At 40.9% G+C, this 11,380-nt stretch overlaps 1 protein-coding gene across 1 annotated transcript; it reads left to right on the top strand.

Moving 5' to 3' along the window:
- Nucleotides 1-573: 573 nt before the first annotated feature.
- Nucleotides 574-1,029, top strand: LOC114111732 (ARL14 effector protein-like). Its single transcript, XM_042241949.1, has one exon. It carries the CDS (start codon nt 574-576, stop codon nt 1,027-1,029), a length of 456 nt encoding a protein of 151 aa, XP_042097883.1.
- The last annotated feature ends 10,351 nt before the right edge of the window (nt 1,030-11,380 follow it).

Here is an 11,380-nt window from a genome sequence, read left to right as displayed (position 1 = left end):
AGATTCTTTACATAAAAAACTGTTGTTTTTCTATCCTAGGGCTACTCACCTAAGAAGAATAACTGGGTTTCTATTAAAGCGAAGCAATTTTTGCCCCTGATCAAGCAATTGTGGCCCCTGATCACTATTGGTTTAGCTCTAGGCCCTTGAGACTCAAAGTAGGTTTGGAATTAGCAATATCAGTATAATCTGGGCATACATTAGACAGGGAGATTCTCTGGCCCCACCCCAGTCCTAACTGAATCATAATCTAGTTTTTAACAAGATGTTTCCTGATTCATATGCACATTAATGTTTGAGAAGTACTAGTCTAGACCAACATGAATGGTTATTTAAACAGTTGATAGAAAAAAGAGATGGTTAAATCAAGGAGGAAACACTATCTGATAAAAGCACTTTTGTCCAAAGATTTGTTGGTGTTGATAAACTTGCTCCTATCCACTTAACCCAGGTTTGAAGTAAAGAGTTCATAGGCCCATTCTGAAATGACGTTTACCAGCTCCAGCGTCCTCATGGTTGACTGAGCTCCCACAAATGGTTGCTGACTTTGTTTGTGTCCCCAGGTGAGCAGAAATGAGTGAACAAGCAGAAAAAAGCAGTTCCGTGCGAGAGAGACCTGCACGTCCAAGTTCTCCTGAGAAACCAAGTGAGATGGAACTGAAGCAGATGAAACGGGTGGAGCGGCAGTTAAAACGGTTGTCATTTCAAAATCCCGGGCCTCAGGTAGCCAACTTCAACCCTAAATTAAGGCAGCTGATAAAGGAAGGGCAAATGGCAAGGAAGAATGAGTTTGTTCCTGTAAAACGCAGAGTCAACAAGTATGACCAAAAGGGTAGGCTCACCTTCAATCAGGCTGACCTGTGTGACTGCCTTGATGAAGACTGCCTGGGTTGCTTCTACCCGTGCCCCAAGTGTAACTCCACCAAGTGCGGGCCCACTTGCCGCTGCAACCGCCGCTGGGTCTACCACACCATAGTCGACGAGAATGGGGAGGTCATCAGCAAGATGCCATTCGACCTCTCCGACTAGGAGCAGCCCTCCAGGCTGATCCATTTTCTCTGCTTTGCAATTACACCAGCCTCTGTCTCCTGGGTGAATTTTAGGACTGGGGGAAAAAAGTTTTAAAAATATAGTTTAGACTAGTTAGTGTTCTCTGAAGCCATAGAACCAAGTCCTTCTCTAACCTTCCTGCTGTGATGACTCAGATTCCTCCCCTGGTAACCAGCAACTCCATTCCTACTCTGCTCTTGGGTTAAAAATCCCTTTCTTCTTTGCTGGTACCTTAGGAGATGGAGTTTTAGAATTCTGTAGCTGAGAGCTTGTCTTGACAAAGAACATATGTTTATAATAGTTACTGTTAGGATCTTACACATCATCAAGTCTAAATCAGAATTGCTATTTGGATTGACTTGGCACTGCATACTCATAGTCTCATGCTTTTATTGTTACTGTTTTAACAATATTAAAATACAATTTGGTTTTTTTTTAAAAAAAAAAAAAAAACCTTTAATAGGCCCCATGGCCACGTGACCCAACATATGAGCACAGAAGCAGAGATTCAATTTAAGTGATATCCAAAATGCCAACTGGAAGCAGACTTCAAAGGACAAATTTTAACCTAATTGTTACCTAGAAATGATTTAAAAGCAGTTTTTTAGTGGCTAGGTTACCAGCCACACAGAATTGGCCAAAGTGGTACAAAATTCCTAAGGCCTAAGTTGCACTTGGTCTTAGAGGTATAGGATTTAAGGAAATTCAGCTAGAGTTTCTGCTGACCTCAGTGAAGATACCATCTCAGAAGACTGATGTGAAACATCTGGGCCAGGTTTGCCAGCTATTGTGCAAAACTGTTTCTAGGGAAAATCTCTATGAAAATGTTCACACCCACAGCATCATCGGGAAAGTTTCTCTTCAGTCATCTTTGATACCAAGTTTTATTCAAATGATCTATCTGTAAGGAGAAAATTGCTTTTTCCACTTTTCCACGTTTATGTCTCATGAACATTTAATTGCTTCTTCTGAAGCTTTGGATTCGGCACAAAGAGACTTTCCACTGAACACAGTTGTGCAGGCACTGGCTGAGGCTGCAGAAATAATGGGCTAAAAATAGGCATAAGGCCCCTACCTCTATCCCACCACATGGCTATGTATGTTTACCCATTAGAAAATATTCACCTGAAACCACTTTTGCCTCTGACTAACTCACCCAAAGTCTCTGTGTGGCAAATTCATTAATAAAAAGCATTTAATTTTCCTTACTTTGATTTTTTTTGTGTATGAGAAAGTGCATGTGTTTTAGACCCAAGAGAGAAAAAAAAAAACTCTTTCCCCCTTCCCTGAAGCAAATCCATGTTTTGTTCCTGGGCAAACACCAATCACTTTCCATCAGAAATTCCTGATAGTGATATTAGGTTGGTGCAAAAGTTTTGCCCCATCCGCCATATTCACCTGACCTCTTGCCCACCACTTCTTCAAGCATCCTGACAACTTTCTGTGAGGGAAAGGCTTTCACAACCAGCAGGAGGCAGAAAATGCTTTCCAAGAATTTAATCAAATCCTGAAGCACAGATTTTTAAAAAATTATTCATTTATCTTTAAATTTTATTTTTTAATTGAAGGATAATTGCTTTACAGAATTTGTTGTTTTCTGTCAAACCTCAGCATGAATCAGGCATAAGTATACATACGTCCCCTCCCTCTTGAACCTCCCTCTCATCTCCCTCCCCATCCCACCCCTCTAGGTTGGTACAGAGACCCTGTTTGAGATCCCTGAGATATACAGCAAATTCCCTTTGGCTATCTATTTTACATATAGTAATGTAAGTTTCCATGTTACTCTCGCCATACATCTCACCCTCTCCTGCCTTCTCCCCATGTCCATGAGTCTGTTCTCTATGTCTGTTCCTCCATTGCTGCCCTGCAAATAAATTCTTTGGTACCATCTGTCTAGATTCTGTATATATGCATTAGTAGACGATATTTATCTTTCTCTTTGTGACTTACTTCACTCCGTATAATAGGCTCTAGGTTCATTCACCGCAATTGGAACTGACTCAAATGTGTTCCTTTTTATGGCAGAGTAATATTCCATTGTGTATATGCACCACGACTTCTTTATCCATTCATCTGTCGATGGACATCTCGGTTGCTTCCATGTCCTAGCTGTTGTCAACAGTGCTGCAGTGAACATTGGGGTCCATGTGTCTTTTTCAGTTTTGGTTTCCTCAGGGTATATGCCTAGGAGTGCGATTGCTGGGTTATATGGTAGTTTTATTCCTAGTTTTTTAAGGAATCTCCATACCGTCTTCCATAGTGACTGTATCAATTTACATTCCCACCAACAGTGCAAGTGTTTATCCACACCCTCTCCTGTTTGTAGACTTTTTGATGAGGTGTGAGGTGATACTTCGTTGTAGTTTGGATTTGCATTTCCTTAATAAGCGATATTGAGCATCTTTTCATGTCTGTCTTAGCCATCCATATGTCTTCTTTGGAGAAATGTCTGTTTAGATCTTTTTCCCACTTTTTAATTGGGTTGTTTTTCTGGAATTGAGTTGTATGAGCTGCTTGTATATTTTGGAAATTAATCCTTTGTCAGTTGTTTGATTTGCTATTATTTCTTCCCTTTCTGAGGGTTGTCTTTTCACCTTTCTTATAGTTTCCTTTGCTGTGCAAAAGTGTTTAAGTTTAATCAGGTCCCACTTGTTTACTTTGGTTTTTATTTCCATTACTCTAAGAAGAGAGTCATAGAGGATCTTGCTTTGATTTATGATATCGAGTGTTCTGCCTATGTTTTCCTCTAAGAGTTTTATAGTTCCTGGTCTTACATTTAGATCGTTAATCCATTTTGAGTTTCTCTTTGTGAATGGTGTTAAGTGTTCTAATTTCATCCTTTTACATGTAGCTGTCCAGTTTTCCCAGCACTGCTTATTGAAGAGGTTGTCTTTGCCCCATTGTATATTCTTGCCTCCTGTCTTGTTCCATTGGTCTATATTTCTGTTTTTGCGAAGCACAGATTTTTATGCTCCAGGAATAAACAAACTTATTTCTCGTTGGCAAAAATGTGTTGATTGTAATGGTTCCTATTTTGATTCACAAAGATGAGTTTGAGTCTAGTTATAATGATTTAAATTTTGTGGTCTGAACCCACAATTACATTTGCAGCAACCTAATACTTTACTTGTTTCACAGGTCATCTTAGACCAAGAGTTTAAATAAAATGGGCTATCAGAATCAGTAGTTTTTTCTTTTTAATACTCAAACTGGTGTCTAGCTTTGCTGAATTGGTGAAGATGGGCTTGAGAAATACAAACTGAACTTTAATTCTAGTCAAAGAACAGTCTTGTGCTTCAAATATAGGAATGCAGGGACTTCTCTGGCAGGCCAGTGGTTAAGACTCTGTGCTTCCAGTACAGGGGATGTGGGTTCACTCCCTGGTCAGGGAACTAAGATTCCACATGCTGTGCAGCCAAAAAAACCCCATTTTTTTAAATTTAAAAAAAGGTGGGAACCAAAACTTGCCCAAAGCAATTCGTCTGAACCTACCTGGAATCTTTGCAGTGCAAAAGTAGTTGTTACCACTGTCCATTTACCTGCTGCAGTGCCCTTTGCATTTGAAAAGCACAGAGGTAATAGTGTTACCATGTTCACAAAACTACTAGAGAAAGGTTGATAAACAATTTATAACCACTTTCACAGCAAAGAACACATTTGAGCATTTGGAGGCTGCTATTTACAGGCAGTTAACAATTCCCAAGGTGTGGTAGATAGCCCTAATATTCTGTAATCTTTTTCCCTGAAGTGGTGCCTGAACTTACTGACTTGGTTCTAGTGAACAGAATAAGGCCCAAGTGATGGTGACTGGAGACTTGGTCATAAAGGGCAGTGTGGCCTTTCTTTTGCATCCTCATGGTCATCTGTTCTAGAGCAGGCCGGCTGCCCTGTGTGAGCAGAACTGTGAGGAAGCCAACATGACAAAGAATTGGCAACTCTGGCCAAAACTTCGTGAGTATTTTTGGAAGGAGGTCTTCTTGCCTCATCAATCTTTGAATGACTGTAGTCCTAGCTGACACCTCGATGAGAGGTGTTAACCTTGTGAGAGACCTTCAGCCAGAACCACCCAGCCACGCGGCTTCCTGACATTTCCCTCACAGAAACTGTGAGATAAAAGATCATCGTTTTAAGATGCTAACGTTTGGGGTGATTTGCTATGCAGCAATGGCTAGCTAACACAGAGGGGTATCATGCTTCATCTAGATTTATCCCTTTATTTATTCAGCAGGTGTTTATTGAGAAACTACCACATGCCAGGCATTGTGTTTATGGGATTCTCCAGACAAGAGTCTTGGAGTGGGTTGCCATTCCCTTCTCAAAGGCAATGTGTATGCAGAGGTTAATCATCTACTGAACATTAGAAACATGCTTAAGGGGCCCCTGGTTTCTGGGCTCTATATACATGGCATACAGAAAAAATTTTACCCTTGGAAAACTGTGGTGGTTGTCTTTGGAAATACCATCTACTCCCTAGAGTTACTACTATATATTTACTATTTATATATTAATGGCCCAACAAATATTTATAGGTTGAATACTCCTCTGTGGATTGTGCTCACCTGTTGAAACTAGAGATGGCACTCCAAACCTCTGTCCCTACTATGTCCCCTCAAATTTGTGTATTGAAACCTCACTCCCAAGGTGATGGTAGTAGGAGGTGGGACCTTTGGGAGGTGATTAGGTTATTAGGGTAAAGCCCTAATGAATGAGTCTCTTATAGAAGAGACCCAAGAGAGCTCCCTTACTTCTGTGAGGACTGTTAGGCCAGTAGAATCTTTCTAGCATGCCACATATATATATATATATATATATACACATATCAAATACCAGTCAGTTCGGCAATGAAAATTATCTCTAACACATTTATTAACATCCTCTGGGTATAGATTTAGATAATGACATTTGTAGTGCTTAAACTTCTCTGGAATGTGGGTTCAAATGCTAACTAACCACCTCTAAGGATTAATCTAAGGATTAGCTTTAAGGAGTAAAGTTCATTTCTACATGTTTACACATTTACACCACACTCTTCATACCATACAGACAATATGTGGGCATGTACTGTCTAAACCCTAACTTTCTGAGTACAAGCTGCCCCAGTGAGCCACCATTGTCTTCCAGTGCTCCAGGGGCAGGCTCTGTCTCTGGATGCTGGGTGGGTGGATCAGTCTAATTCTGGTTGGGAAGCTCCCTTGTTGGCATATGGAAGTGAAAAAAAATGAAAGTCTCACAGTTGTGTCCCAACTCTTTGCAATTCCAATGGACTGCAGGCTGTCCTCGTCTATCCATGAAATTCTCCAGGCAAGAGTATTGGAGTGGGTTACCATTTCTTTCTCCCAGGGATCTTCCCAAGCCAGGGATTGGACCCAGGTCTCTTGCATTGCAGGCAGATTCTTTACCAACTGAGCCAGTATCAGCTCTATCAAGGGTGAAGTTAACAATTTTCTCTCTACCTGCCCACTTCTTTGTTTTCTCTTTGTAAGTTATTCACATTTCAGGTTGGCGAGAGGTATCTTTTGGGTACTTTCAAACACCCCAGCTGCAAACTGGCATGCTCCTGGCCCTTGTGAGAGGTCTTCCAAGAATCCTCTTGACAGACCTTTGAACTCTTGCCTGTTGACCTTCTCCCACTTACACCATGCTTCAAAGCAGGCTTTGACTCCTCAGCTCTGTATCCCAGCATCTAACACACAACCTGGTACACGGTAGGTGCTCAGTGAATGTTTGTTTAATGAGTGAGTCACTGATAGCAGGACATGCTTTTTCATGGGCTTTTTAGGAGTGTTGGTCAATAGCTCATTACAAACCTGCTTGAAATGACTGAGATAAGCAACCTTAGATGACTCGAGCAAACACAAAGTAGTTCCTAGAAAGAATGTCTCTTTTTTTTCTTTTAACGTATGTTCCTGTTTTTGTCTTTTCCATTACTCATTTAAAATAGCAACGACCCTTTCCTGTCCACCTGAAACTATCACAACATTGTTAACTGGCTATACTCCAATACAAAATAAAGTGTAATTTTAAAAAAAGCAGAAAAAAATAGAACTTCAAAAAAAAGAAAGTAGCAACTATCGAATTCCCTGGTGGTCCAGTGGTTAAGACTCAGGAACATGTGTTCATATATGTGTGTATATATATATATGTATGTATGTGTATATATATGGGGCTTCCCTGGTGGCCCAGACAGTAGACTCTGCCTTGAAAACCTATTCATTTCATTTAATGCTAGTTTATCCAGAGGCTAATCTAACAAATTAATTGATTCCCTATGTTTTGAAGTCATCTTATGGCCTACTACAAGTTCTGTTAAACAAAAAGGAAACAAATCCTACTGTATAGCACAGGGAACTGTATTCAATATTTACCCTGTGTTAAACCCTAATGGAAAAGAATATAGAAAAGAATGTCTATATGAATATAACTGAGGCACTTTGTTATAAAGCAGAGATTGGCACAACATTGTAAATCAACTGCACTTCAACAAAAATTAAATATAAAATTTAAGTAAATAACAGAGGAAAAGCTCCATGGTAGGTGCTGAATAAATGTTTGCTGAATTAATTATTATAAAATCTTTAAAAATGATGGCAATAGAGGTATGTTTTGTCAGTATTATCATATGTAAGTAGCTGATAATGCATAGTTTAGGGCAACCTCTAAAACCATTGGCCCACATTTTTGTCCTAGCTGTGAATTTAAGTTATTTGTGTTATTCGTCATTCTTAGCTAAGGCATAAATTTCTTTCTTAAGATACTAAGTTTGAGATACCAGCAGTTCCAACATCTGACACCACTTAGTTGTGTGGCCTTGAATAAAGTGTTCTACTTCTCTGCACCTTGATTTCAGGTTTCCCTTCTGTCAAATGTAGATACTGGAGTGTGGAGTCAACCGTTCATTCAGTTATACCCAGGACCTAAACTAGGATGAGGCAAGTGAACCGCTCACCTTGGGAGTAAAATTTAAGGGGGATTGGGTGGGGTCGCCAAAACACCTCAGTAATCAAGAAAAGTAATATTTCAATGCAGTATTTAAAGAAATCAAAGTTAATACAAAAGATGTATTATGACCAAAATATCAACATTTTAAAGATGGGATCACTGTTGCTGATTTTTCCTTTGGCCTCTGACTCCAGGGTGGTTTAGCATGGCACTGTATCTGATCCGGATTTTTATTTTTCACCAGGGGGGTCCCTGATTTTTCAATAAACAGTTCATTAAACCATCATTCATGTTATTGCCCTCTTAAATTTTGCACTGGGATTGAGTCCTGGTCCTGTTACATACATTTAATGAATGCCTGCCATTTACTGAGCACTGCTGGGACATAGCAGCCCTTGCTTTCAAGGAGCTCACAACTTTATTAGGAAAAACAGGAGAGTGAGCAGAGAGTAAGTAGGACAATGGGAGACGTTTTGGGACAGAGTTAAGCAATGGAAGGAATGATATCAGATGAGCCCATGTGGACTAAAAAACATAGCATTTCATCCCGAGGAGGTATGTATCACAGAGCGGTGATGAATGCAGGCTGGAGATGGAGGCCTTGGAGTCAAGCCCTACCTCTTCCAATTCTAACTGGCTGTGTAATCTTGTGCAGTGTATCCTTTTAACTTCCCTGCACTTCTGTTTCTTTCCTCATTAGTAAAAGTGAGAAGAAGAATTACATCAACTTACGGGGGTTGTGAGGGTAACTTGAGCTCATACAGTGAGCCCTGAGAATAGAGCCGGAACGTAGGAAAAATTGTTAAATGTTACTCTTAACTAGAAAACACTCACTTTGAGCAAGGAGAAGCTCTATTAGATAAAGTTAAACCCAGCTCTTTTCTAGGCAAGCTGGTAAGAGTTGCAATGATGTTTATCTTTCCCCGACTTGTCACTCTGTGTCCCAAACCACTTTCCCTTAGTTCCAGTTGAGCAGGAAAAGCCGTTTCATCTTTGGCAGTTCTTCCAAATTCAGTAGACTGTGACTGGTCATTTAGAAAGTTAATGAACAATTCATGGCTCGTGTACAAATGTACAAATCTTCACCATTTTTTTCTCAGAACCTTTGATATAAACAATTGGACACCAAAATGTTCCCCTTAGAATGTACATGGAGTCTCTTACTCACCATGTTTTAGAGGGAGACTGATATGAGCCCTTGGAGGTGGGTAGAAGCAACCTTCCAGTACCTTACAAAATCTTGTGAATAGGATCACAGGGCTGAACTGGGAAGAGCACTTTTACTTCTACTGGACTGAAGGAGTAGAAATTTTGCTTTTTCAGCTCAACAAGATTCCGCCACCTTAGTTTGAATCAATTGGATATTTGGAGAGGGTCTAAGAGGGTACCATCTCTGCTCCCCTAATTTATTCCTGTAACTCTCTCAGCTCTGATGTTGTAAAAAAATTTAAAAAAAGTCCCACTATTTAAAAAGTACTCCTCAGTTTTCCAAATTGTCTCAAAATTTACACATGGACTAAGTGATAGATGGTATTTATGAACTGTCCATTATTTTCTTAACTGTAATAATAGTACTGTGGTCATATAAGGAAAATATTTGCCTTCCTTCTGTCCTTCCTTTTGAGAAGCATATTAAAAGTAAAAAGGACATAATAACTGAGATTTGCTTTACAGAAGACTTGAACCCCCTCAAAAAAAGTGTGAAGGATACCTGATAAAACAAGAATGGCAAGGCATTGGTTGTTGGATCTGGATAAGTCCGGAGTGGTTACTTGTAGTGTCTGGTTTTATGTAATTTAGAAATTTTCCCAAGAACAAAACACATTTTGGGAACTTCCCTGGCAGTCCAGTGGTTAAGACTTTGTGCTTCTATTGCAGAGGTTTCAGGTTTGATCATTCGTTGGGAAACTAAGATCCTGCAGGCCATGCAGAGAGTCCAAATAGAAAAAAAAAAAAACACGATTTTCTATTTTTAGGCACTGTTTCTCAGTCTTGCCTTGGCACCCCCACCTGGGCAACAGGCTGGCATTATCCCGTCCTCAATCCTGTCAAGTGGTTTCTCTACCAGTCTGGGAGTGTGAATTGCAGGTGCAGTTGAAATAGAGACCCTCTCAGCCCTTGGAGCAGTCATAGGACCTAAGGCAGAGGGTGGGGCTCGTGGAGCGGTCAGAGTTTCTGCCCTGGTAGCCGGGGACCATATGTAGCCTCAACCTTCTACCCTGGGTTGCTGTTCTGATAATCACTGTCTTTGAGCCAAGGGGTGAAAAAACACTGACTCAAGACTATTCCTGTTAAAAGTAAATATTCCTTGGGAGGAGTTGACTCAGCAAGCTATTATCAACTCTCCTGATCCTGACAGCTCAGTGACACCTCCCCTGGATAATGCGTGAGTTTTGGACTATGGCCAAGATTGGGTGGGATAAGACCCTGGGGAAACCAGTGAGCTGGGATCCAGAATGAAGTTGGCCTGAGGGGAAGTGGGGAGGAAAGATGCTGAGATGTTAGAGCTGGGTGGTGGTGGTATTGGGAAGGATTGTGGGCAGGGGTGTCCCAGGGAACCCCAGAAGGAAGAAGTCCCATTCTCTGATTCTTCTCAGAACAGAGCTCCTTCTAGGCTGCTTCATAGTGGTGTCATGTAACAGTTCCACATGGAGAAGTAACTCACCAAGAAACTTCCCAGGTCTTCTACCCCCCACAGATGCATGTACACCTGAAATTTTACCAAGCCGTTAGACTGTGCTCAGGGGAATTCTTCAGTTGAGTTCAGTCACTCAGTCATGTCCGACTTTGTGACCCCCATGGACTGCAACACACCAGGCTTTCCTGTCCATCACCAACTCCTGGAGCTTACTCGAACTCATGTCCATTGAGTCGGTGATGCCATCCAACCATCTCACCCTCTGTTGTCCCCTTCTCCTCCCACCTTCAATCTTTCCCAGCATCAGGGTCTTTCCCAATGAGTCAGTTCTTTGCATCAGGTGGCCAAAGTATTGGAGCTTCAGCCTCAGCATCAGTCCTTCCAATGAATATTCAGGACTGATCTCCTTAGGATGGACTGGTTTGATCTCCTAAGAGTCTTCTCCAACACCACAGTTCAAAAGCATCGATTCTTTGGCACTCAGCTTTCTTTATAGTCCAACTCTCACATCCGTACATGACTGCTGGAAAAACCATAGCTTTGACTAGACAGACTTTTGTTGGCAAAGTAATGTCTCTGCTCTTTAGGTTGCTGTCTAGGTTGGTCTTGGCTTTTCTTCCAAGGAGCAAGCATCTTTTAATTTCATGGCTGCAGTCACCATTTGCAGTGATTTTGGAGGCCCCCAAAATAAAGTCTCTCAACTGTTTCCATTGTTTCCCCATCTATTTGCCATGAAGTGATGGGACTGGA

Source organism: Ovis aries, chromosome X, assembly GCF_016772045.2.
Source record: "Ovis aries strain OAR_USU_Benz2616 breed Rambouillet chromosome X, ARS-UI_Ramb_v3.0, whole genome shotgun sequence".
NCBI classification, from domain to species: domain Eukaryota; kingdom Metazoa; phylum Chordata; class Mammalia; order Artiodactyla; family Bovidae; genus Ovis; species Ovis aries.
This window is presented reverse-complemented; position numbering and strand designations above follow the sequence as displayed.